General features: G+C 55.5%; 3 protein-coding genes across 7 annotated transcripts; 1 reads left to right on the top strand and 2 right to left on the bottom strand.

Moving 5' to 3' along the window:
* Window positions 1-468: 468 nt before the first annotated feature.
* Window positions 469-5,775, bottom strand: BTC (betacellulin). 4 transcript variants are annotated; one of them, NM_001004769.2, is made up of 6 exons: window positions 5,672-5,775; window positions 3,759-3,830; window positions 3,504-3,621; window positions 3,234-3,380; window positions 2,971-3,078; window positions 469-1,070 (listed from the first exon to the last, which is right to left on the bottom strand). In NM_001004769.2, the coding sequence occupies exons 1-5, from the start codon at window positions 5,742-5,744 to the stop codon at window positions 2,973-2,975; spliced, it is 516 nt and encodes a 171-aa protein (NP_001004769.2). In that variant the 5' UTR covers window positions 5,745-5,775; the 3' UTR covers window positions 469-1,070; window positions 2,971-2,972. The 4 variants fall into 4 exon arrangements, with proteins under 4 accessions (NP_001004769.2, NP_001384354.1, XP_015131804.2 ...); XM_015276318.4 differs by lacking the exon at window positions 469-1,070 and adding an exon at window positions 3,903-4,134 and having other exon boundaries at window positions 2,834-3,078; window positions 4,271-5,775; NM_001397425.1 differs by lacking the exon at window positions 469-1,070 and having other exon boundaries at window positions 2,831-3,078.
* A 633-nt stretch (window positions 5,776-6,408) lies between these two features.
* PARM1 (prostate androgen-regulated mucin-like protein 1) lies at window positions 6,409-15,807 on the top strand. Its single transcript, XM_429964.8, has 4 exons — window positions 6,409-7,191; window positions 12,840-13,478; window positions 14,102-14,180; window positions 14,975-15,807. Exons 1-4 carry the CDS (start codon window positions 7,071-7,073, stop codon window positions 15,057-15,059), a joined length of 924 nt encoding a protein of 307 aa, XP_429964.5. The 5' UTR covers window positions 6,409-7,070; the 3' UTR covers window positions 15,060-15,807.
* Window positions 15,808-21,894: 6,087 nt separating this feature from the next.
* Window positions 21,895-26,772, bottom strand: RCHY1 (ring finger and CHY zinc finger domain containing 1). Of its 2 annotated transcripts, NM_001080888.2 has the most exons (9): window positions 26,665-26,772; window positions 26,464-26,583; window positions 26,233-26,348; window positions 26,084-26,162; window positions 25,622-25,666; window positions 25,458-25,516; window positions 24,535-24,561; window positions 24,146-24,266; window positions 21,895-23,379 (listed from the first exon to the last, which is right to left on the bottom strand). In NM_001080888.2, exons 1-9 carry the CDS (start codon window positions 26,743-26,745, stop codon window positions 23,257-23,259), a joined length of 771 nt encoding a protein of 256 aa, NP_001074357.1. In that variant the 5' UTR covers window positions 26,746-26,772; the 3' UTR covers window positions 21,895-23,256. The 2 variants fall into 2 exon arrangements, with proteins under 2 accessions (NP_001074357.1, XP_046796306.1); XM_046940350.1 differs by lacking the exon at window positions 26,464-26,583 and having other exon boundaries at window positions 23,165-23,379.
* Between the last annotated feature and the right edge of the window lie 116 nt (window positions 26,773-26,888).

Below are 26,888 nucleotides of genomic sequence, written 5' to 3'. Positions count from 1 at the left end.
AACGGGGCTGCGCTGCCGGTGCGGCTGCAGAGCGACCGGAGCCGGGGAACGAAGGCAGGGGATCGGAGCTGCGCTCCCCGCCTCGGCGTCGCGCGTGGGCCGGACGTGGGGCAGAAGGAGAGCGAAGCGGTGCGCACGGGGATGGCTTCTGGAGCCGGGCGCCTTGGGCCGTTGTGGGGGCTCAGACACAGAAACCAGGCCTGCTGCCCTTGGGCCAAGCCCCGGGGCTGCCTGTGTGCAGACAGCAGCAGGGAGGGGTGCTCCCAGCCACAGCGCCGGTTGTGTTGGTCCCCAGCAGGCAGGGCGTCGGTGCGCACCAGGCTGAACCCAGCTGTGAGGCTCTCTGGGTGAAACATGGCTTTCCAGATCAACCGCTTATGCAAATGTTTAAACGGTGCTCAGAATAGTTACTGATGGGCCTGTGTAGTACAACGGTTAGAAAATGATGGCAGCTCATATTAGTATTCACATTATGACAGTGACTGATTTATGGCCTTTTCAAAAGCCCAGACTGTTGGAACAAGTATGAGCTAGAAACAAATGAGCCAGAGCCACAGCAAGATGGAGACTGCTAGGACTGGAGACACTGATTAATGGTAGATGCAGGGAGCCAGAGGTGTCCAGGGCTAATTAATCAATCAATTTAGCCGACTAGTAAGTAGTTTACAGTGTGTAACTATGACATGCAACATTGCAGTTATGCCAGTGATTGATTGATGACTTTGTCTAAAGCCCAGATTGTTGCAACAAGCATGAGCTCTAATGAGCTGGAGACATCCAGAACTAATAAATCAGTAAATGCAAAAACTAGTCTGTATCTACACAGTGTACAACTATGACATTCAGTAGTAATAATCAAGTTATGACAGTGACTGATTTGTGACCCTGTATAAAGCCCAGACTGTTTTAACAAGCACAAGCTGTGGTTACCTGGAGCCACAATAAAGCTGGAGAAGTCCAGGAGGCTTCAGGACATGTCCACAAGCTGGAGCTGCAGACAAGCTGGAGACGAGCGTGGAGCTGCCTATGAACCAGAGACAGCAAGCTGGAGATGTCCCGAGTTGATTAGTCTGTAAATACAAACTAAATTAGTCAGTATCTATGCAGTACACAACTAAGATGTTCAGTATTGACATTCAAATTACAACAGTGATTGATTTACAACCTTGTCTAAAGCCTAGGTTGTTTTAACAGTTTTGATAGCATGAGTTGTAACTACCTGGAGACAGAAATGAGCCCAAACTGCGGTGAGTTGGAGGCATCCAATGAATTGCAGATGCTGGGAGCTGGATGTTTCCAGGCCTGATTCATCAATAAATCTAAAATAAAGCTAGCTAGTCCATAGTTTATGACATACAACTATGACGTACCATACTAAAGTTGTGACAGGGATTATTTATAACCTTGTCTAAAGCCAGGCTGCTTTCACCAGCACTAGCTGTGTTCTACTCACAAAGAAGCAAAATTGCTTCTAACAGGTTTTTGGCAACACCAGGCAAAGTATTTGCAGCTAAGCCAATAGTCACATACCAGAAAAAGAGCCAAACTCACACAAATGATAGAGGAGCTCTCTGGCTATAGAGCCCTCCTTTGCAAGCAAGCAGCCTAAGTCCAAAAGATAACCTCCATTCGGTAGGTGACCCTTATATGAGCCCCTTAAATGAGCCCAGGATGGCTCCACCCTTCTGGTTGTATGGGGAGCACAGGTGCAAACAATTTGCCCGTGCAGCCCGGGCCAGCCACTCCACCACGCGCTCAATCACAGTTCAAGCCATAACTGGGCAGTTCCCCTACAACTGCAATGAGCTGGAGCTGAAGTGAACTGGGGACACAATAAAACAAGAGGCTTCCTGGGCTAAATGTATCCATAAGCTGGAGCCACAAATGAGCTGGAGAGATGCAAAGCTAATTAATGAATACAAACTAATCAGCTTCTGTACAGCGTACAACTCTGAACCGTAATACTATGACAGCGATCGACTTCTAGCTTTCCTGAAGCCCAGACCGTGGCAGGCCGTGGTTACCTGGTGCTGGAGGTGTCCGTGCTCCCCGGGGTGCCTCAGGGAGGTGTGGAGCGGGGTGAGTGCGGGCTGTGAAGGTGGAACCAAGGTGGTATTTGCAGTGGGAGAACGAAATCCTGCAGCTGGGGGGCACAGTCAGCTCCCTCCCTGCTGGTGCGCACGGACAGAGCAGTGGGCAGGTGCCAGCTCTCGGGAGCCGTGCTTCCAGCAAGGCGGGGCCCCATCACGCCCCGGCGGGGAAGGCGAGGAGCCGTTCGATTTGCCGAAGCCCCGCCGGTACCGGGAGGCGGGAACCAGGTGGAAGCACGGCTCCGGGGCCGCATCAGGCCTCGAGCGGGATTTACTTTGCACCGCCAGCCAGGAGCTGCCGCTTGCCACCAGCCCGAGGCCGAGCTGTGAGGATCCACGCCGAAGGATGGGTCGGCGGACGGGCGGGGGAACAGGCCGGGGGACAACAGGCCCGGCGCAGCACCGGGGCCGCCCCACAGCTGCCGCCCCCTTCCCGCCCCTGTCGCTCCTCACGGCGCCACGCGCCAGCATTGCCGGAAACAGCGCTGCGCTGCAGCGCCCCCTTCCGGCTGTGCCGAGACCTGCAGCGCCCCCGGCTCTTGAAGCCTCCGAGGGACGGTGGCGGTCCCGCCCTGCGCTGCGGCGCCCCCTGGCGGGCGCTGCGCGACACAACAACGCCCCGGCGCTGAAGCCCCGTAGCGCGAGGCGGTGCCGGCAGGGGCGCGTCCCGCCCTGCCCTGCGTTGGGGGGAAGACACGGGGAAGCGGGCGCGGCGTGGGGAGGACACCTGCGCAACACCGGGCTTTCGGTCACCCTTTTATTAGCACCGTGACAAGCGCGACCCCTCGCCCACCCGGCCGGCGCCGGGACCCGCCCGCAGGTTCCTGGCGGGCGGCTGTCGGGGCTTTGGGGGTCCCCTCTGACCCCCCCGCCCCCGCACCTTCACGCAACGTCCGTCTCCAGCACGTCTTCGCTCCTCGAGGGCGCGTTCTTGTTCAGCGTCTCCATCTCCTCTTCCTTCCTCTTCCTGCGCTGCTTCCGACAGTGGCTTTCGAGGGCACAGGAGCGGAACAAATGAGCGGAACGAGGCGCCGGTGATGCCCCGCAGCCCTCCCAGCAGCTCAGACCCCGCATCCCGCACCCCAACGGCCCCCGGCCGTGCCCAAAGGCCGCGCACGCTGCCCCCGCCCCGCCCCCACGTACTGAGCACAGAGGCAGACGCAGACGACGAAGACGATGAGGGTGACGACGGCAGCGATGAGGGAGATGACCACGATCTGGCCCCGGTCGCCTCGCAGGTAGAAGATGTCCACCTGCTCACACCGTGCCCCCGTGTAGCCTCGCTCGCACCTGCCCCGCGGCGCAGGGGACAACAACGGGGCTCCAAAAACCGCCTCACGGCTCCGCCTGCTGCCCTAACCCCGCGGCGTGCCGTCCCCCCGCGCCGCCGCGTCCCCTCCGCCGGCGACTTACATGCAGGCCGGCGCCGCCTCGGCCACGAGGAAGCGGCAGCGTCCCTTGACGCAGTAGTGCCGGTACTCCTCGGGGCACCGGGAGAAGTGTCCCCGCCGCCGCAGCTGCGTCACGTTACCTGCGGGGAGCGGGACGGGATGGCGGCTCGCGACCTTGGCCATCGCCGGCTCGGGGCCGCCGTGCTGATAAGCGGCAGCTGGCCTCCGCGCCAGACACAACACGGCAGCTTCCCTCTCCGCTCCCACACCTCCTCACCTGCACAGCCCTCGCAGGGCAGCCCCTCGGTCACGTTGGCATCGGCACCCACGCAGCTGAAAAGCGCCAGGCCTGGAATGAAGGAGAGCGGCTGAGCGGGGCTGGGGAGGCTGGCGGCCACGGGGAGGGGACCCTTCGCCTCACCAGCATCGGCTTCTCTCCAGGCGGGGAGGGAGGGATGCCGCTTCCCACCTGCGGGCACCCAGCCAGGGCCCATTGCAGCCTGCACGCTGCCCATGCCATGGTGGTGGTGCAACCTGGGGGGTCCGGAGGGGCAGGAGCCAACAGGAAGGGCTTGGGGGACATGAGGACGGCTGGCAGAGCCCCAGATAGCCAGGTGGCCCCTTTGGAAGAGCCTGGGCATCCAAAAACTGTGCTGGTGGAGGCAGGAGGTAGCTGAGCTGCAAACCAGCCCTGGTAGCTTCAGGTGTCACCACACCAGCACCGGTGCTGTGACGTCCCCGCTGCTGCTGCAGAGGGACGTTCATCACGGGGCAAAGCCAGGCACTCACCCCCATTGTGCCACTTCATGGGCTCAGATGGGAAAGGGACAGCCACCCCAGCCTCAGGGAGGTTTGCACGGTGGTGCTGTAACCAGGTCTGGGCACACCAACGATGACCCAGCACAGCCCCACTTCCCACAGGACAGGTCCTGCTGGCGGGGCTGGTGCTCAGCGGGGCAGCACGTCACCAGGGGCACATCCTCATCATGTGGGGAAGGGAAGGGTGGGCGGGTATGCTGTGCCGCTTGGCCACCTGGCCTGCCTGCCACGGCCCCGTGGTAGCGGTGGAGGGACTAAGTGGGCAGCCTCCTGAGTCCCCCAGCCAGCAGCAGAGCCTTTCCTGGCACCCGTGTCCCTCCAGGCTATAAATAGGCAGCGCTGCTGTAACTGCACACGTCGTGTGACTGAGCGCCAATAAGCTTGGGTGCAGTCTCCAGCGTGAGAGCTGAGGCCCGGCTGCCCCCCCGGCACCAGCTGCAGGCTGACTTCACCCCAGCACGGGACGACCCCGGCAGGGCAGCTTCCCCACCCTTACGGCAAACAGCTGCCACAGCTGCCCTCCTTCTGCAAGCCTCCCTCAGGCAGCCTCCCCTCAGCAGGGCGGTGGCATGGGGATGATGTGGGTAATAGCAGCACTGTGGGGTCTCTGGCAGCCCGCTCTCAGCCCACCCAGCTCAGATGTCCTTCCAAAGCCGGATCCCACAGTCCTCATCTTCCCGTGCTGGGCACCGTGGCCCCAAAACAGGTCGGGCACCATTCCCCTGTGTGGGTGTGGACTGGGCAGAGCACAACACAGCCCCGCCAAAGGGCCGAGCCCCGGGCTGCTCACGGCAGAGGGCACATCTGGGACCCAGGGGGCTGCCTGCTGCCCGAAATCCACCCAGTAGATGAGGGTGATGGGTGTCAGTGGGGCTGTGGGGCTGTGCTGCTCCTGAAGGCAGCCAAACCAAGTGCCTTCATAAGGGAGGCTCTGGGGCAGGATGCCTCCCCTCCTCATTTAGTGCTGAAGGAGCACCTCTGCTCCGACACGGGCACCTGTAGGGCAGGCACTCGCTCCTAGTATCCTCTATCGCTGGCGCTGGACAGGATCCACACGTCCACATACGCACGCACCCAGACGTCCACCAGCACTGAGGCTGCCCGCGGGCAGGGTCCCGCTGCCGGGTGCCAGAAGCGTCCCATCCCCACTCCACGGAGGTTTCAACGCGAGGGACACAGCACGGGGAGCACCGGGACGGGACCGGGGAGGGAACACGGGGCACGGCATGCGGGGCACGGGGATGGCAACGGGTAGGCATCGGGAAGAACGGGATGGGACGGGACGGAGAGCACGGGGTGCGAGCGCTCAGGGACCGCGAGAGCCCCGTGCCGGGAAGGACTCCCCCGCGCGGCCGCGGTGCCGCCGCTTACCGGAGGCGAGGGCCAGGCACAGCAGCAGGGGGCCGGGACCGCCGCCCGGGACCGGGACCGCCGCCGCTTCCATGCGCGTCGCAGCCTCCGCCTGCCCGGTGCCCGGTGGCCGCGGCGGGGCGGGACGTGGAGGGGCGGGGGCGGCTTTGCCTCCTCCTCCTCCTTCTCCCGCTCCCCCCAGCGGCGCGGAAACCCACGGGGGGGACCCCCGGAGGGGATCTCCTCGCCCGCACTCCGGGCGGGGCGGCCCGAGCGCTGCGGAAAGAGAGTTCGTTCGCACCCGCCCGAACAGCCTCACGCGGAGCCTCGGGCTGCCGCGCGGGGCTGCGGGTGCCAAGAGGGTGGCACATCCCCGGGGCGGCCTCCCGGCTCGTCCGCGCCCGCATGAGCTCAGGGGGTGGAATGACGGACTGGAAAGAAAGCGGTGACCTCACGCCGCGGGATGGCGGCTGTGAACGCGGCGCTGGCAGCCGCCCCGCTTGGCCGCCCGCCGGGGCTCCGCTCCCGCACACGCGCGGCTGGTGGGCGGCCCCGGTGGCCCGCGTGTGCCTCGACCCGGGTCCCTCTGCGCGGGCTGTGCGGGCTCCCGAGGGGAGTGCGCACCCTCTTACGTTAGGGGAAGCCTATCTATTTCCAGCACAGCGGTTCGGATATCCTATATTTACCGCATGCTGTAGTTCCTGCCGTCTCCCAAGCATCGCTCTCGGATATCTGACCGTGCCTCGTGCTCACCACCCGAGGGCCGAGCTTCTCGGCTCTTCCCACCATCCCCCTTTTGTGCGCTACTACTTCTAGAACTCCCCACACTCAGCAGTCCTTCCTGCTTAGCAAGCTCACCGTGTTCTTTTCCTCTTTAGCATCCTCTTTCTCCTCAACGTTTTTGATTTCACCTCTTTAGATCTCAGAACCCTTCCTTGCCAGTGGCACTGCTAAGGCGGCTGCCTGCATCTCAGCCATTGCCCTCTGCCCGCAGGGATGGAAGAGACTTCCAGCTGAGAGGCTGCAGGAGGTCAGAAGAAGCTGATGACGGGTGAATTCCTCAAACAAAAAAGTCAGAGAACCTCTTAAGCGTCAAACGTGCCAAGGAATCTGTTGCTAATGACCGTGCCAACGAGACTAAGCGGGGGAAACCCGTGCCAGTGAGACCAGGTGAGGTGGCCACGCAGAAGCGGCCAACGCCAATGAGACCAGGCTGAGGTGGCCATGCAGACGGCAGCAGGAGTCAGGGGACGGTGCCCAGCAAAGGTCTCCGAGGCTTCTCACGGTCTCCGCGTGGGGTTTGCAGCCAGGGCGGTGCTGAAGGGGGGGAGCGGTGCCTGCGTGGTGCCGATGCCAGCAGGTGCCGCTGCGCTCTCGGTGCCGCTGCGGGCGGCGAGCGGGGCGGGGAGCGGGGCGGGCGATGCCTCCCCCCGCCTCCTCCCTTCATCTCTCCCTCCCTCCGTCCTCGGCCGCTCGCGCCGCCGGGACCATGGGCTGCTGCTGCCGCCTTCTCCTCGCCCTCCTCCTCCTCCTGCCCGCAGGTGAGCAGTGGGGACGCGCGTGGGAGGGGAACACGGAGGGACACGGCGCTGCTCGCCCTTGTCATGCGAGGGGCGCTCCGAGGCTCTGTGGGAAGCAGCCCTCCCGGCCGTGGGTCCCGGGGGAGGCCGGCACGCGTCCAGCCCGGAGCCACGCGTGGCCGCGGGTACCCACGGAGGCGCGCTCCGGGAGCATCCCTGGCCCTCATGAAGCTTTGGGGGCAGCCCGGGCAGCGGGAAAGCGCCTGGCGGGGCAGCGATCCCCGCGCGGGGACAAACGCGTCGGGCGAAGGAGCGTTTAGCGCCGAGCTGCGTGCGGCACGGCGGCACCGAGCCGTGCCCGGCTTGGTGAGGCGCGGGAGCACTCAGCCATTCGGGGACCAAACGGTCCGGAGCGGGTCTGCTGGTCCTGGGACATCTCCAGCCGAGCGTCCACCCTGCGCCCGCTGGCAGCGCTGAGGCTGGGGACGAGTTGTTCCCAGTGCCCGAGCCAAGCCAGCACCGTTCTTAGGGCATCCCATGGCAGCATCGTTGGGACCCTGTGGAAGAGCGCTGGGAAATTTCCTACTCCGTGCCTCTTGGGATGCTTCCACACGAGCACGAATCTTTTGGATGCTTCCTATATATATATATTATTATTATTTCTCCACTGAAATAGTATTTACAAGAAAAACAAAAACAAACAAAACCCCAAACTTTTCCACCTTAAAAACAAAAACAGAACCAACCCAACCAACCGTACAAATTATTATTTAAATATGCTCTGAGCTCATTCTTCAGGAGTTAGTGACAGAGAGAAAGCAGCTTGGCAAGTACCGAACATCACCAGGCTTTTTCCTGCCCCTCTAATGAGATAATAGCATCTCGCACTGCGTTTGAGAGAAGAAGGAGGAAGTTTTTGCCATTCCTGTACTCAGAAGGCAGATCCATCCGCTCACAGCCTCGCTGTGGGACACCAGACCAAAGCCCTGTCACACCCATCTCAGCACCTTTTTCCTTCTTCGGCACAGCTCAGGACCAGCGAGACACAAAGCCAAGTCGTGCGGTCGCTCTGACCCTGCTGGGCGAATCTGTCCCACAGCTGCTGCCCCCCCATGACAGCACCCATGACAAAAGGCGCAGCCCCTCATTGTACAGGGGGACAGGGACCACCAGAGCCAGAGGATCCCTCCATCCTCATCACCCCTTGGGCTGCCCACAGGGAGGCAGCTGCCGCTCCCTGGGTTGGAAATATCCCCACAGCACGTGCTCTGCACCAAGACCCCTGTGGGGTTGTCCCCAGGCAGCACCCAGGCAAGGCAGAGGGACGCCTGGGACAGCCTCTCCCAAGGGGACAGACGCAGGAGAGCAGGTGAGGGACGCAGACAGCATGTTTGTTTCCATTGCGTGCCTGTTTCTTTGAACTACAGAAAGCTTCAGGCTTGGGAGCAATTAGGCTTAACCCATTTAATGACCGTGCAGGAAGCCAGCCCAGCTAGCCATTAAGTCAAAGCGACCGAGGGTGCATGTGATCTGAGCGCTAGGGATTTTTTTTTTTTTCACTGAAAGCTTTGTTATTGCATTTGCATTGGACCCTGTCTTTCTCCTCCCCTCACTGCCCTCCCCAGATGTTTCGGGGCTGTCAGCACGACCTAGTTTGTGCAGCAGGAGGTGAGGCTGCCCAGCTCCTAGTGCTCTCAGAAAAAGCAGGAAGGCAGGCAGAACCCAGAGCTGCCTGCGTGCGCTCATACCAGGGAGCTCTGCACCACAGCTGCAGGCTGCCAGTGTCAGGCTGTGAAGCAGAAGCACCGTAACCTGACCACAAGCAAGGAGAAGGGATGGCAGAAAAGGAGAAGGAGCAGCAGAACAGCAGAGGAAAGCATTGGCCACAGAGATGAAGACTTGACTAACAAGGTTACAGGCAGGAAACCCTTGCCCTATATTTAAATATATACTGTTTTACTGCTCCACACAGCAATAAAGCAGTGCATGCTGTAAGAGCAGGGGAGTCAGGGGTCACTCTACCGCTTCCTGCTGAGAGCTTGCATAGCTGCCTCTACGGGTAAGGAACCACTGAACTCCTCATCCAGAGCAAACGCTCCTGGTTCGGAAGGGTCAGCTGCTTCTCCAAACACACTGCATGAATAAACCATCCCGAGCTACGTATTTTCACATAGCACTGCCAGCATTTATAATTTATCACCCATAAAGCTCTCCATATACTCTCAGCAGCACCAGCAGCTGCAGCCAGCAGCTTTTGTAATAGCGCCTTGCTCTGCTCGTAGCCCCCAGCACTCTGTGGTGCACGGGGCTGGAGCAGCATCTGCCTCTGGGGGGATCCTCTGGGCAGAGTAGAGGTTGCCCTTCATTTTTATTTACAAAATAAAAACATAGATCTATGAGCGAAAAAAAAATCTGATGCTGTGTCTTATCCACGTGCTTCTATTTGCACCTGTCCCACAGTGGCTGCTGGGATGGGCAGTGGCACCTAGCTTTGCTGCGTGGAATAGGTGTGCTCTGGGCGGCCAAGAGAGCTCTCTCCTGGGTGAACTTATTCACTGCTCTTTGCTGCTTTTCCATCTTTCAGAAGGGGTGTTTAGGTTAAGTGTGGAAACTGTTGTAGCCAAGGTAAGCTGCTAGGAAGGAAGAGAAAGAAACAGCCATGCTATTCCCCAAAGTAGTACCACTCACCTCCTGAGGCAGGCACACAGCAAAATGTGATGGCTGGGGAGCATCCCCCCAGGGGTCTGAGTGAATGTGGGGTGAGAGCTGCGTTCCCCATGTGGGTTAGCTCGGGTGGACTTTCTGGTGGCTGTATCAGGTGCACCATGTCAAATGGAAGCTGGTTAAGAGCACCATCTCCACCTCTTGCTGGGTGCCAGCTTGCTGTGGCACAGCTGTTGTGTCTGATTTCATTTTTCTTGGGCTGGAGCTCTCTTGTTTTCAGGCTGCCTCTCAGCTGGTGTAACAGCCTGCTCTGAGTGCTGATGAGCAATTCACTGCTAATGAGGCTCCCAGCCCAGGCTAGGTATGTGCTGCTAAAGCAGAGCTTAGTTTGTGTGAAGGTGAGACATCACCTCTGCTTGCCATGAAGGAAGTGGGCCAGCAGCATGCCGATAGGAATCAATCCACACGCTCAGTGGTGTTCCCTAGGGTTTCCCAGGTGACTGCAATTAATGCTCTTGAAAATGAAAGCATTTGTATTAGAGGGATTTCCCATCTTCTCCGAGAAGACAACCCATGCCAGTGGCCACTTAGAGCTCACGTGGGGCTGGAAGGTGGGTGGTGCAGGGTGCTGTGCCAAGCCACTGCTTGTGCATGGCTACCTGGTGCTCCCCATCCTGTTCTGCTCCCATCCAGATTACTGCAGGGCCGTTGCTGCCGTAAGGGAATTAGATGGGCAGATTCCTCAGGGTTGAGCTATGCGTGGTATCCTTTGATAACTGATGTCCTTCAGTTGCTTTGACAACCCCTGCCTGCCTCTGAAGTCATGTGCTCTGAAGGGAAGATTTCTGGTGTTTTTTTAATCCTTTATTCCAGTTCTCTCTTCTGGCTACTGCTCACAGTTGCAGCCCAGGTGCTGAGCAAACAAGAGAACCACCACCTCAGCATTTCTTCACCTTTTCAGATGTGCTTGTAGAGGAGCTGGCTTGCTGCATGCCACCCAGCACCAGGAGGATGATGGGCTGTCTTCTGTGGGATGTGGTGGCTTATTGGGAAGGACCCGGGGTTGCCAGTGGGATCCCTAGAGCAGCAGGGTGCCTTCGGCTCTCCTGGGCAATGCCTGTGACTTGTGACGTGCTGGGGATGAGTGCCCAGTCGAGGCATGCACCCAGACCTGGCTGTGAGGCCAGCTGCACTTGTGCCATGTAGATATTATCAGAAACTTTCTGACTCATCCTGGCCAGCGGCACTGCCAGCTCTGCAGGATTCCTATGAGTTTGCCCCAGACTTTCAGGCAGACCATGGTGGTGCTGCTGGCCCGAAGGACACACAGACACCGGGTAAACCCCAAAACTAAGCAGGGGTGGGGATGTGTTTTGAATTTCTGAATCCACGGGGACTGAGAGGGAAGCTGTCCCACAGCGGGTCTCCTTCTTGGTGGTTAACAGGAGCAGGCGTGCTTCTCCTGCAAGAGAGTCCATCCATCCCTGACATTCAGTGTAGGATGGCTTTCTTCAAGTGCATGGGGTAACTCTGCAAATGCTACCTGACAGTAGTGCCTCTTTAGTACAAATCTGGCTGGTATTTGGAGTGAGGCTTCAGGAAAGCAGCAAGGGGGACCAGGGAGGCAGTGAGCTGCTCCTCTCCATGAAAGGCCCAGCATTTCTATTCACAGAGAGCTCACAGAGTGCTCAAGGTGCCACCAGCCCACTGAGGGTCTTGTTGGAACAGCAACACATCCTGCGAGAAGCTGGGGTGGCAGCCTTTAACCTGCTGGTCCAGTTGCACCTGGCTGACATGCTCCAGTAAATACGTGGGAAGCATTACTTCAAAGTAATTGAGGTACAGCCCCAGCCCTGATTTCAAGAACCTCAGGGCTGAAGGGATGCTTGATTCAGGTTGTCAACATGTCCACATCCTCAGCCATCACCTGGCAACTGCTTTCTGCCCTAGTTTGGCCACCACTGGTGCAGAGCTCTTAAAATGGTGGATGTGTATTCTACACCTTTCTTTTCAGAGGCTTATGTGCCTGCTGCTGCGATTGTGCTTTGGAATTAACGATGCCTGCTGACAGGGAAGCTGGTTTGGTGGTGATGCATCTTGCAGCACTGAATCCTCCCAGCTGCCTTGGCAGCACTTGTTGCTTGGGAAAGGTGTTGCTCAGTGCTCCTGGTGAACCCAGCTGGGGACTTTGGGTGCCACCTGCTGTGGGCCATGGAAATGGGCGGCTGCCTCCTTCCAGGCTATGGCTTTGGGCACCTGGAGTTTGGAGCCAGCTCTCCTGGTGCCACCAGTGAAAGGCTTTGGGGGAACTGGCCTTCCAGATAGCAACACAAATCAGTATTGTCCTGAGATTTTTGTCCTCCGTTCTCATGTAGCACCATGCTAGGATGCTGTGGGGTTATACGTATGTGAGAGAATGGGAATAAAAATTCCCCCCAACTGTCACTTGCTGTTGGCACAGTTGTCCTCCAGCCTAGCTGTGCCCATGGAGCTGCTAGTGGTGGCTCAGAGCTGAGTTTGGCCCAGTGGAGAACAGAAATGAGAGGAAGAAAAAAATAGCAGCCACTGGTGGGGACAGGGGAAAGAATGACTCATCTTTATGTTAAGAAATGGAGATGAATGAATGAATGCACAAGGAAACAGTGAGGGAAGAAAGAGGCATCCTGTGTCACAGTTCCCAGCTGTGTGGTGCTTGCTGCTGCCTGCTCTGAGGGGTGTTGGGGACAGGGGTGCCAGCCTGGGACAGGAGCTGAGCCCTGAAGGAAAATGGGCTGGGATATGTGGGACGGGGGTTCCCAAAGTGCTGAGCTCCTCTAACCCACTGCCTGTGAACGTGAGCAGGAAGAATCCCCTCCTTTCCACCATTTTCTTCTGGATGGCGATTTTGGCTGGCTTTGGGTTTCTAGGAGCTGTGGAGAAGGAAGTTCTCATTACCATTGTTGTGATGGCCACAGAGACCTCACAAAGATTTCCTAGTTATTAATGCTTGTTTTTCTCCCTGCCAGGACTCGGTGATGACCCCGTAGCACCGTCCCTTGCCCCATTCCCAGTGGTGGGGACATCAGCAGGGCCAGGCTCAGGGGGCACGCCTGTCCCCACAGCAGCTCCCCACCAGTCTACACCTCTCACAGCTGTGGGACCCACCAGTAACGGAGTGTCCCCCGAGGTGGGTGACCGCAATGGGAGCACCACAGCCATGTTGTCCCGTGCCTCCACCCTCACAAACACCGTCACTGCAGCAGACAGCCCATCAGTGGCCCCCAGTTCGGTGCCACCAACCCTGGAGACAGTCCTGAGTCCTTGGACAGCACATTCCAGCGTGGCGAGAGGCACGACAGATTTGGGGACAAATCCCAGTCCTGTGGACACGTCTACATCCTTCTCCTCTTCCTCCCCTCACAACAGCACCCTGCACTCATCCCCTGGGACAGCACTGCTCTCACCAGCCATCCCCACCCAGCCGCCGGGGCTGACAAAGGATGTCCCTTCCCCGGGGACGCTGGCTGTGGCACCAAGCCTGGCCATGGAGCCAACATCCCCCTCAGTGACTGCGGCCAGCCCCACCAAGGGCATGGCCGAAGAAGGCAAAAGCACTCCCTCCACTGGTGTCACCATAGAAGAGGTCCCGCATGCCTTGAGTGCAGGTGAGCAGCACCCCTCTCTGTGCACATACAATATGTATATAACTTTTTCTTCCTGCCCTTGCCAGTTACAATTTCTTTTTCCAGTTATTTTTTACTTATTTTCACTTTCATTGTATTTTGAGAGCAAAGCTGAGCTTTCCTGATGTGCTCCCTGGAGGAGCCTGTGTCATCTGTAGAGGAAATGGGTGCTGCCTGATGCTGGCAGGAACACTGAGGAGAAAGCCCAGATTTTGTAGAATGGTTTAGGTTGGAATGTGCCTTCAAAGGTCCAACCCCAAGGGCTGCATTTTGCAAGGAAAGCTCAGTAAAATCTCTGCTGGGGGCTGCTAGACCCTCCAAAACCTTTTTACCAAAGCACAGACTGAGATGATTTTAAAGCTCCTGGCCAAGAAATAGATGGTAGCTCTGGGGCTTCTAGGTCTGCAGCAGTGGAAAAACAACCATTGTTTTATCCCAAACCCACCTGCCCTGTGTTACGGGAAGGGAGCAACACATAAGGTTAGTGGGGCCCAGCAGCCTCCAGAAGGGATTTTTTGGGGAGTGTCACAGGGATGCCTCTGTGGGAGATGTATCTGGCACTGGCACCAGGAGCTGAGCGCTGCCCTTTCTGGTGCTCCCTGCAGGCAGCATCGTGGCCATAACCGTGACGGTCATTGTGGTGGTAGTGCTGGTCTTCGGGGCGGCGGCGTACCTCAAGATCAGGTAAGGCTGGCCCTCTGCGGGGCCTTGAGTCCCAGTCTTTTGCATCATGTCTCTACTGAAAGCCTAGGCTTTCTTTGTTGCTTTACAAAAGCCTTTCTCAAATGCCAGGGATGCTGCTCAGCAAGGAGCCATAAACAGCAGTTATCCCCAGGGCAAGCTGTTGCCTTGCACCTTGCTGTGCCTGCGGCGATAAGCAGGAGCCTGGCCTAACAAGATGTAGATGAGCAAAAGTCTCATGTTAATCATGGAATCATGGAAAGGCTTAAGCCCATCCTAATTCCAGCCTTCCTGTTTACTGCTAGGTGTGCCCCAAAACATGGCAGGGGCATGTTCTCCCTCCTAGGGGTCCCGGGGAGGTGATGATCCTTTCCCAGTGCCATTTCGGGTGTGTTCTGTAGGCAGCTGGTCAAGGTGGGGTGTGCTGGTGGCAAACTACCTTCTACAGAAATATCTCAAAAATGACATGGTGAAGGCCCAAGTGCATTTTTTTTTCATTTTACCGCACAGTAAAAGAACTAATAAATCACCAAAGCAGCCAGCATGTTTAAAAAAATACAATAAACAGGGCTCCTGTAGCTGTGCACCGTTCAGCTCCTTGCTGCCCGCACTGCAAGTGCCACAAGCTCCACGCTGTCCTCATACGCTCCGTGGCAAAGCACTGGGTGTTCTTCCTGTCTCTCTGAAGGACGCATATAGGCTTTGAGGAGTTTGATGCCAGCTTTTTGGCCCACTATGTGAGCACCCCTGACTCATTTCGCCTTCTGCAGGCTAACATGGTGCCATGTTCCCCACAGGCACTCCTCCTATGGAAGGCTGCTGGATGACCACGACTACGGCTCCTGGGGGAACTATAACAACCCCCTCTATGACGACTCCTAGCAGGAGAAGATCCTTATTTATCAGCGCTTCCCCAGCACGCACCTGCTGCTTGCCCCTGCCACGCGTGCTGGGTCGCAGCCTGGAGGCCAAGCTGCTGACGCCATGAGCAGCACACCGCGGCAGGCCCAGCAGGAGGCGGCTGGCTGCAGGGCAGGTGCACAGCGCCCACAATAAACCTGAGTGTTGGCGCTTTGCGTGGGAAGCTCTCTGATAACACGGGGTGGGTGCTGCTTCAGCAGCGGAGGGGGACCTGGGGCAGGTCAGCCCCTTTGCTGCTAGCCCAATAAGCTGAAATTCCCCGTGGGAGGGCTGGGGGAGGCAAAGGCAGAAGACGGCAGCCCTGCGTTATCCCTGGAAAGAACGTGGGGTGTCCCATTGCTTTACGTGCCCCTCCTTCCAAGATCACCCCCCTGCATTGTCCCGCTGCAAAACCCTATGCCTTCCCTCGCCTGTGGTAGCTCGCCATGGGCAATTACATGACTGCTTACTCTCCTGCTGTTTCCTTTCGTGTGTTTATGCACAGAAGCATGTCATTTCACTTTTTCTCCTTTCTTTTTTCTTTTTTTTTTTCTTTTTTTTTCTTCCCCAAATACAGTGTGGGAGCCTGTGGGAAAGGCGCCTTTCCCATCTGCACTTCTGGGATAAGAAACACCCCACTGCTGCACCCGTAGCTGTTTGCTTTGCAGCACTATTTTTCATCCTTGAAATACTTGTCCTCTAAAATACACTGAAGCCATTTTTATCCCCAGTTTATGCATACAGTTAATTGCACACATGCACACACCAAAAAGGAAAAAAGGGGGTTGGGTGGTTTATGGTTGGTTTCATCTTTAAATGCTGTAATGTACTACAGGCTTCTACAAGAGCAGGTGGGCTGGCAGCACTGTGTTCAAACCCCTCACTTTTTGGGGACCAGCATCACAAAGCTGTCCATTCAGGGGATAGCTGAGATGGGCAAGACCACATTTCTCTGCTGGCTCCGTGGCAGAGCAAGCCCTGTGTATGCACTCAGATCTGGAGCTCCAGCCTTCCTCTGGCCGTGATGCTTGAGCACCTGGCTGAACACTGGAGCAGGGGGCTTATTTTGGGAAGAGGGTGGTCACTGTCCAACAACAGGGTCTCCACAGCACCTTCACAGCCCCACACTGGTGGGCTCATGGAGAAAACTTCATCAGCTTTCAGGAGCCTTCATCAGACACCTCAATGTGGAGACCTCTCACCTGGGCTTGGTGGCACAGATGCTGCCCTCCAGTGAAGATGAGCTGTGGGTACCAAGCAGTTCCTCATTCTTTTTTAATGCAGATGGGTTACAAACAGCAAATAGAGCAGAGAATGTCACTAATGCACTGTAGAGCCCTAAGGTTTGTCTTTATCTGAGATATCTCATGCACCTGGAGTCCTCTTCACCTGTGCTGAAGGGCACAGCAGATTTGGAGGAGGTATAACAGCAGGCAAAAAAAACTAGCCAAGGTGCTGGGAATGATCAAGGGAAAATAGCCATAATCAAGACCACAACCTGTGCTGAGAGGGCAGTGTTTATTCACTTCCTTTTCTAGCATCAGCTAGAAAATGGGTCCACAACAGGCTCACAGTCCCTTGGTGGAGCATGCTGGCTCTGGGAGAAAGCAGATGAGTTAACAGGAGAAAAATCTGCTGATAACTACACCTTCAAATCCATCCAGCTGAGGAAAGCCAAACTTTTGGCATACATAGGGCAAGTTTTATGACAGTTTATCCTCTCTTGTATTTTTTTTCCTGTATTTTCTAGTATTTTATGTTTAATATTTGTTTCAGTGGGTCCCAGAACACCCTCTGCTCTGGGCTTATATTTAGGGGCTCAAATACCTCCTAGCAGGTGCACCCCAGGAGGGAGTGCTCCTTTCCATGAGCAATTCAGGTCAGAACCTGTGCAGATCCAAAATGCCTCCCTGCCTGCACCTGGGATGTTGAGGCCCCCCACTACTTAATAACAGGGTCCACTTCTTTTTCCCTAGATAGCCCTGATTCTCAGCTGTCTGCATCAGTGGGGCCGGGGAAGGGAGAGGAGAGAATGCAGAGGTGGGAATCGCCGGCTCAGGAGACATGTGGGAGAAGCACTTTTCCCACAGTGGCTGCCCTCTGCCTCAGTCCTGACAGATGCAGCCCCATTCATGCTTGTCTGTCCCAAAATCAGGACTACGGTGCTCTGACAATGGCCATAATGCCTGCATTTTGCTCAGATTATTATAAAAAGTGCAATGCGCTGTTGCTGGGATATATGCATTTACTTCGCCTCGTGACCAGAAGTGTCCCAGCCCAAAAGTAAATTACTAGAATCACAGGATCTTCTGGGTTAGAAAAGACTCTCAAGAGCATCAATCTGACCTACCGAGTCCCATCACCAAACCATGTCTCTTAATGCCACATCCACATATCTTTTAAAAACCTCCAGGGAAGGGGACTCCACAACCACTCTGGGTGTCCTCTTCTAATGCTTGGCCCTCATCATGCAGAAATTCTTCCAGACATTCAATCTAACCCACCCCCGCTGCCCCAGCACAACTTGAGGCGGCTTCCTCGAGTCCTACTGCTTTTTGCCTAAGAAAACAGATTGCCACCCTCCTCGCTGCAACATCCGGGCAAGCAGTGGTAGCGAGCAATGAGACCTCCCTTCAGCATCCCCTTCTTCAGACTAAACAGCCCCGGTTCCCTCAGCCACTCCTCATACCTCTTGTTATTGGCTTCCAACTTAGGGGGCTGAAATCTCCAGAAGTTAGCACTGGGCACACCAAGGACTCCTGTTAACTCAGATGCCTGTATACATTTTACATGCCTTGAAAAAGCCCTATAAAAGAAATGACTCAGCAGCGATGGCTTTGATTTAATTTTGTGATGAAGTACAGGGAAGGTAATTACTGTCTTCACATTATTTCATTTCCTCCAGCTTCACTGGAGCAGCTCTGCACAGACAAACCCTGCCAGGTTCCCTGGGGGAGGCAGCAGGGCCGTGTCCCGCTGTGCCCCAGCCAGGGCCCACCCCGAGCCAGCAGAACTGCTTGATGATAGCGGCTCGTCATGGGAGCAGCCTCTGAGAGGGGCTGCTGTAGAGACGAGGGCCTCCAGCACTGCCTGTGGCCGTGCCCCACACGTGCTCTGGGCACGATGGCAACGCCAAGGGAAAAAAACAAACAGCCAGGACATGCCTTAGAAACTTTTCTTCTTTAAAAACAAGCTTGTGGCATAGATATCCTGCTTTAAATATATATATATATGTATTTACAAAAACAGCAGCAGCCTCTTGATTTTTCCAAAAGCTTCCCCCTCCCCCTTTTTGGCCAGATTCCCCACCTCTGAGATACTTTATTTATTCAAAATTAAATAGCCGGCATAGCTGAGCCCAGCACAGTGTGTACCCACAGCAGCACTGAGGACACGTCCCACTGCAGGTCCCCTGCTCGCCCTACCCAGAGAGGCGCTGAGGAGACCCTCGTGCCAGCATCGCTGCTGCTGCTCCATCCCACCCCGTTAATTGAGCTTTAGTTCCCCCTTCCTTTGAAACTATGGCACTTGTGGCCATTCAGCGAGCACCACCATGTCAGACACTCGGCGGGGTTAATGGTGTATGTTAATGGTGTATGAGACAGGTGCTGGCTGCAATAATTAGTTAGATGAGGTAATTAACACTCAGGTAAGAGCAGCTTGCTTACAATCCAAGGGCCATCTCCACCGATGGCACAAATGCCATGGTAAGCACGCAGTGACTTGGATACAGCTGACAGCCTCAGCTTGACGTTGCCCTGTGCAGAATCATAGAAGAATTTAGGTTGGAAAGCACCTCCAAGACCATCAGGTCCAACCATCAGAATGGTTTCTACAGCTCATGACAATATGTTTCTACAGCTCCAGCATCAAACTGCTACTTCGAACCAAGAAACACCATAAAAATCACAACGCGAGGGCCAAGGGTCATGAAATTTATTCCCATAGCTCATCTGGCTCATGCCACTGTGTTGCTGTCATCCTCAGCTGTCACTTAAAGGTCATTTCTCAAGCTGCCCCCACGCAAAGGCGCAGGGAAGCCCTCTCTCCTCCAGCTCTCAAGGCTCGCAACAACTTCCAACAAAAACCTGGCCTCCAGCCCAACCAGCCTGTGCTCCTGGATGCTGCAGAAACATTCGTGCATTGATATTTTTAGCCTTTTTTTTTTTTGTTTGCTCATCTCCAGCTCGGTTCAGCAGAAACCAGCATGTGTTCAGGACTGCAGAGCCGCTCCTGTCCTGGTGCCTGCCCTGGTCCTGCATCACTTCATTCTCAGAGTGGGTGAAAGTCTGAGCTTTGCCTGGACTCCGCCACGAGCAAGCGGCTTCCTGATGTCCACCCCAGATCCCCCCACCGCCATCAAAAGCCCCTGCCCCTCGTGCGCAGCTCCACACAGCTCCAAGGGCTCAGTTTCTTGTTCTGCTCAGAGAAACAAAGCTGCTTGCCAGCACAACCAGGAAAATAGCCACAAGTCCCACGTGCAGCTTCCTCCCACCCCAACACCACGGTGAGACCATCAAGGAGGAAAAACAGGGAAATCATCCCATTTCCAGCACCACCAGGGGGGCACGCAGGCATCCTGCTGCAAGACAGACTGACCGACTGATGCTCTGGCAGGGCTCAGTTATAAATAGAGCCCAGCCAAGAAGGACACTTGGAGCACTTTGCTAATTGCATTCACTCCAGCTGCAGAAGGATAGAGGGCATCCGTGCAGAGGGGCAGGGGCAGCACCACAGCATCAGAGATGCTGTTGCCCCCATCCAGCTCTTGGAGAAGTCCATGGACCCACAATGCTCTGCTCATAGATCCCCCCCTGTGTTTCACATTCCTCAGCGGGCCTTAGCTTTATTAATAGCTTTCTGACCTTGTTTGCATCCCCAGCCTGCTGGAATGTGGAGTTTTTCCCACCAGCAGCAACCACCCCATCTGGTCCTCGTTTCACTGTGCATGAGGGAGAGCACTTGGTCTCGAGGTGGCTTCAAACACAAAGCAGTTGCCCACCTGCTCATACCTGCCTTCCCCTGCTTCCCCAGCAGGCAGTGACCGACTCCAGGGCTGTGGGAGCATGTAGGATTTGGCCGTCATTGTCCTACAAAAGGATCTCTCATCTAACAGCTCCGTAGCAGAGGGCAACTCTTTCCACAGCTTCTTCCTTTCCAAACAAGCTCCTCGCCCACCTTAATCCACCACATTTATCTCCACCTCAAAGTCATTCGCTTTCTGCTGTGCAACACACGTATCCCTGGCAGAGGTGAGGGCTCAGTGCCATGCTTGGTGCACAACTTGGGGTCCCGCTCCTGACACTGCATTCCCAATGCCACATGGTTTAAGACCCTAACTACCCACAGACCAGAGCGGCTGAGAGCAGCATGCCCACCCCAGATTGAAACCAGATCAAAGAAACCCCCTTGCTAGAGCAGCAGCAAATACGAAAGCAAGAGAGGGAAGATTTGGAGTCAGTGACATTTTCATTCTCAGCCTTATGCAGTACAGCTGGGATGGAGCTGTAGTCCCCAGGCTCAGCTGAACCAAGGGCCTTCTTTCATGCTAGTCTTGCAATTGAAACCCCAATAGGAATAATTCCAGCTGCAATAAAATTAGCATAGAATTTAGCATAAAATCTGCCTGGCTGTGGACTTGACCAGCACCATTTTAGCTTTAGTAATACAGTCAAAGGCTATTGAGCTTTTGAGCTTTCTGCCAGGTGCTTCACATCTGCACTCTGATACACTGCCACTTCATTTACCTGATAGTTTTTGCATGAAAAAAAAAAAACCAAAAACAGGCAGTACTTTGCTGGTAATGAGCAAAGGACTACGGAAATGAGAGCTGGGAGACATGCATCAATCCAGCCTTGACCTCTGCAAGCCACTCCCCACTACCAGTGCATGCAGGCACTGCTCAGTCCCTGCCAGCAGAGCCTCCATGGCAAGTGCCCCACAGCTGCCCTGGAGCATTGCAGCTCTTCAAATGCACATTTCATTGAGTTAATGAAGACGTGGCTGCATCTGGTTCTCCCTGGCTCACAAGATTTTTGTGTTCTGCTTTTTGTCCTCAGATATTTACTAGAATAAGGAACTTGCTCTTTATTCCCTCTCCTAGCTGTGCTGTATGCCTGTGCACATGAGCATGTCCCTGTGCTGCCTCCATTTTGCCACCCAAATGCACCTCCTGCGAGCAGGAGCTTCAGTGGGGATGGCAACTGCTGGGTCAGAATTCATCAGTGGCCTTCTCACATCTGGGCCTAATGCACCCAGCGTGCTGCTGGCACTCCTGCTGGGGCAGGGAGCGGACAGGCAGGACTGGGGCAGAAGGGCAGACAGCACACTCAGTCCCAGATAAACCCAGTCTCAGTAGCCGCTGTCATCCCAGCACAGCTCACTCAGTGGCACGAGCGGCTCTGGTATCCATTTTAATCAAATCTATCCCTGGCAGGCCACGGTTAATTTGCTGCTTGCTTGGCAGCAGCTGCTGCTTGTTTTGATGGAGTCACCGTGACTCAGGGGGCTGACGCGCGCTCCCCGCACGCTGGCTCAGTGCAGCCTCCCGTGCTGCTGCTGGCTGACTGCTCTCATTTCCCCGGCAGGCTGCAGGCAGCGCCGCTCCGGAGACAAAACTCACACTCGCTTTCTGCGAGTGCCATCCCACAGCTCCGCAGAGCTGGAGCACACACACAGCGGGGCCTGCTGCTCACCAGAGGTTCCTCCGTGCAGGACAGCCCGGGCTCAGCACCAGCCTGGCAGGTGGGAACAGTGCAGAACCCTGGTTTGAGCTCACTTGGGTATTTGTAGGAGGTACACATATACGAAGCGACGGCACCACGCTGCGTAAGTTGTTTTAATAAAGACACTGTTTGACATTTATTTAGTGACAAAAGTGCTGCAGAAGATCGGGCAGTGAAAGCGAGCTGCAGTACTGCCACCATCTGCCTCCTGGTGCTTCTAACTGCAAGGGCTCAGAGTGGGAGAAAGCGGTGCTCTACAACAGAGCAAGGCGCAGACAAGGAGTCACGTTTTAGTGCATTTCATGCAGTCTGGACGCTGCATGTTCTGACATCCCCACCAACTAAGAACTGGGGGCTCAGTCTGCAGAACACCAGGCAGCGTATCACACACACGAGGGGATAAATAACACTTCTAGGGCATAGCATCTCTGCTCACACTGAAATCAGAGACCGTTAAAAAAAGCAAAACAAAATGAGGCTGTAGAAACCTGGTCCCTGTGCTACGTGAGCACCTCTACCAACTGCAGTTCTTTCAGCACATGTCCCAGACTTGGGTGGAACAGCCGGCCCGGTGTCAGTCCTGACACAGCACTGTGTGCTTCGCTGCCTGTACTTAACTATCAAACCATCAAGCTATGCTGTAACGCCCAGGCCTTCGTAAGACAATCAAGAAGACAAAAACACCAAAGCATTGCAAATGCAACTGTGGCTGGCAAAGGAATCAGAGTGAAGAGACACATGGAGTGGTGGTACCTCCGGAGGGCAGCCCCACACAGCATGGTTTGTAGGCCGTTCAGCACCAGGGCTGCCCAGACAGGGACTGCTTTTGAAATGAATTCTGCATACATCCATTTGCGTGCATGTCCACAAATCAAACTAAGGTATGTGATTTCTGCAAGCTCAACCCTTTCTGCCTGCTCGCACTGCTGCCTCCAAGGCCCTAGAACAAATACATCACTTCAAAGGAACAAAACGTACTCATGCAAAACTTTGCAGATGTCAGCTTTATGCAAAAGGCTGCCCTCAAAGCTACTGATTTCCCCTAACAGCTGCGAGCAGAACAGCTACACCTCCACCCTGCATTAAGCTCCCAACCTCTGGCTGCCCCACAACGCACTCTGCTCCGACAGCTGCGGCTCACAGCACTTTCCCATTCTGCATCTCACTGGTTATTTTCCCAGGCTGCCTCCTCTGGCATTCCAGGGTGCTGCTCTCCAGGGACCAGCCCTTGCTGGGCACTGCACCGCTTGGCAGGGAGCTTCCCAGCAACGCAGTGCCCCGGGCACAAGGGAGGGGGACAATGCTTGCAGAACTCCTTTGCACCAGGTAGAACATCTTCACTGCTGCTGTGACACCTCTGAATAACGTTTACTGACAATTTATTTTAATAGACAGCCTCTTCCACAGTGGAGTCTTCCTTGTCCAGCCATATGCAGCACGTTGCTTAGGGACTGCTACTCCACAGGCTGCTTGGATTTTCCATCTTGGGCAGTATTGTACGATTCACAGTTTGTACACTTCATGCCTAGGAGATGGAACTGCACTGTAGACCGGGAATTGCAATCGTTACAAAGGATCTACGTACACAGAAAAGGAGAGAGAGAGAGAAAGAGGCTGTTGCATCAACAGGACACTCAACAACAATGTTGTACAGCTATGTTTTTAGCAACCACTGAACTGCCAGCATCAGCTAGGCTGTTGCGTGGGACAGTCAAGCAAACGCCCTTCTCACAACAGGCAGCAATGAGGTCTCTCCCAGTATCCTGACTCCAGGAGTCAGAGGGATGCGCTGTCTAAATCAGAACAGATACAACTAAATCAACCAGAGCGGTTTCATTCCATCTTAGTAGCTAGCAGCACCCAGTTCACATAAAGAAATGGAACCAGAAACAGTCTCCATTTGCTAGCTTTGCACAAATCAATAGCTGAATAGTTTGCAGAAAAAAACAGCACAGTTACTCTGTATTGTGAGGCTCCAAAATCAAGTTATTTCTGGTTTTTTTTTTGCTATGACAGCACTAAACCTAGAAGGAGGCATGATACTTCCAAATACCAAATCATTTCTCCACTGTGTGATATTACGGTACATTCTGGTTTTATTTTGTTGTTGGCTGTTTTGTTTCATGCTGCCTTTTTTTTTTTTTTCCTAGTAGGGAAGAGCGTGCTGATGCTTTAAAATCCAGTCGACGACACGTTAGGTCGACACATGACATTTCTTCAGTACTCCCTAGCAGTCAGGTTGGCTCCTAATGCAGGATGAGTTCCTAGCGCTCTCTACTGCCAGCAAGGGTGTGCTGCAGAGCTGCCAAGAGCAGAGGCATCAGCGCACGCCTCATCTCTTACCTCCACCATCATGTTCTGATACTCGGAGGGCATAGGAGTTTGTGCTACTTCATCATCCAGCTGACGCCAGTACCTTCTCATATCTAAAGCAGAGTGCATGCACAAAGGACACCTGTAGCCTCTGGCAAAAAGGGGAAATAGTCGTATTCAGAAAATGGAGTAGGACCACAGAACAAGTCCACTCAAAAGAACAAGTTTCTCATCATACAAATCAGAGAAGAACACAGCAAGCAGAAAAGTTCCCTCAATGAGAGTTGGGAATTAAAAGCCTCCTTTTCCTTTAGGAGCTGTCCTGAAGTTACTGGGTACTGAAATGACATTGTCATCATTGCTCCCTCAAGTAATCTGCTCAGATTACAACCACACAAGAGAGGCTTAGAACTACTTACTCTTTTAACATCTCTTCATAGCACGTGCTGGAAAGAAAACACAAGAAGTTCAGTAAGAAGAACTGTTACTGATCAGTAACACATCTGGATCAAACAAAGGGGAAAGGTTCATAGCTATCCCCAGAACCTAAGTTAAAAAATATCTTGAGTCCAAGTGAGAAGAAAGCTTCCCCTCAAAATCATCTGCTATGCAGGCAAACACACAGCGACAAAGCATACTTGATTCCATTCTAAGTAACATGAGAAAGTAAACAATACAACAAGAATCGTGCAGTTTGAGTTTGGTGAAAAAAGATGCATCATGAGGTAACTTCAGAATGAGCTGCAGCTAAGGGAAGACTCAGTCAATGGGGCATCAACTCAGCACACAGGAAAAAACAAGGGAGACAAATGGAGTAACACAAACAGTAAGAAGGGAAAATGACATCTTGAGGTTACAGGGGGATGAGGAGGAAGGGAAGCAAGTAGTCCTGCTGCATCCATTCTTCCAAAGGCACACTGGGCTACGCATCACTGCACAGGCTCAATGGAGCAGGCAGGTTTTGCAGACTAACACGGTATTCTACGGTGTTCAGAGCGCCCAGGGAAAGAATTTAAAACTTAATGCATAAACTAGCACTAGCCTCATGAAAACACGGTGCAACTGCTTTCTGCACCAGGAGGGGGAATCTCTATGGGATTCCTGACACTAAGCTGCAACAGAAGGAAACTGAGCATGGAAAAAATTCTCAGAACAAACTCAGAACAAATCTTCCCCCGCCAGCACAGTTTGCTGGTGAAGAAAGAAGACACGCTTCTTATGATACGTCCTGAAGAAGCAGAGCCCATCCTCTACCGCATGGTCCATCAGGAGCCAGGCACACCCAGCATGCATACACAGAGCAGCAGGTATTCCCAATTCCCAAGTATCTGCAAAACTTTACTTGTGAAGAAGGTGACCGCACGGCAGAACGCGAGCTTCAACACGGGACGTGTGAATGTCCTGTTTTGAGACAAGTATCAGACAAAAGAAAGGAAACATTAAGTTCCAACAGAGCCCACAACACAGCCCAACACAGCTCCCAGAGCCGAAAGCAAAGTAGCTCACCTCCAAGCATATGGGACAATCCTGCCTGGAGACATTTTCGATGCACTTTGCAAAGACAAAGACAAAGTTACACTGCTGTACAGATACTAGCTTCCTTTTTTTTTTTTTTTTTTTTTAAACTCAAGAACTCCTTTAGGATGGATAAGAGAAGATGTGTGAAACACGACTGCTTTCACACAGGTTTGAATTTCTGAGGATGAGCAGCTGGCTGTGTGAAGAATAACAACAGCACTGAACACTGCCAGATCTGCCCTCGGCAGCAGCGCTCAGGGCCGGGAGGGGACGAGGTGCCAGCTGAGCCCCAGCCGCGAGCCGTGCCGGCCCGGACGCGCCCTCCGCGGCGCTGAGGGAAGGCCGGGAGCTGCCGTTCCCGCCGCCCGCACGGCCCCGGCTCCTCAGCAGCCGTTCCAAAGAACGCGTAGCCGCTCTGTTTCTCAAGGCTCCTAACCGGCGCGCCCTCACCTTGTGCTTTCCCCGCAGGCTCAGGCTCAGGCACAAGTTGCATTTGGGGCAGTGGAAGAAGTCCTCCTTGGGGCCGATCCTAGGGAACGATCACGGCATCAGCGGCCGTCACGCCCCCGCCGCAACCAACCCCCGGCGCCGGACCGCACCTGCAGATGCCGCACTCGTCGCAGTGGTACTGCTTCTTGTCGCGGTCGAAGAGGTGGCACACGTCGCAGTAGTACTCCCCGAAGAGGCTGCTGCAGCCCTCGCAGCGCTGCTGGGCCTGCCGGCGGACGGGGATACGCGGCCGTTAGGAGAGCGCCGCCCGCCCCCGCCCAAAATGGCGGCGCCGCCCCCCCGCGGCCGCGCTACCCCCCCCCCCCCTCGACCCGGCGCACCTTCTGCAGGAGGCGGCAGCGCGTGCACTGCACCTCGGCCACGCGGAAGCGGTCCAGGCGGTGCTCCTCGGCGCCGTCGTGGCACAGCCGGCAGGGGTACAGCTTCCCGCAGCACGGCGCCTGCAACGGCACGGCGCTGCTCAACGCCCGCACGGCCCCGCGGCGCGGCCCTCCCCGCTCCCGCCGCCGCCGCCGCCTCACCCGCAGCAGGCAGCCCCGCCGGTAGTGCTCGCAGCCCCCGTCCCGCTCCGGCTCCCGCCGCTCCTCCCCGACAGCCGCCATGGCCGCCGCGCCCGGCGCGGCCCCGCCGCTCCCGCCCCTTCCGCCGAGCGCCACCCCGCCTCCAACGGAAGGCGCAGAGCGCCGCGCCCGCAGCGCCGGCAGGAGGAGGCTGAGGGAGCCGCCGGGACCCAAAGGAAGCAATT

This window comes from Gallus gallus, chromosome 4, assembly GCF_016699485.2.
Source record: "Gallus gallus isolate bGalGal1 chromosome 4, bGalGal1.mat.broiler.GRCg7b, whole genome shotgun sequence".
In the NCBI taxonomy this organism is placed as follows: domain Eukaryota; kingdom Metazoa; phylum Chordata; class Aves; order Galliformes; family Phasianidae; genus Gallus; species Gallus gallus.
The sequence above is the reverse complement of the archived record's forward strand: the minus strand, read 5'-3'. Positions and strand labels throughout refer to the sequence as shown.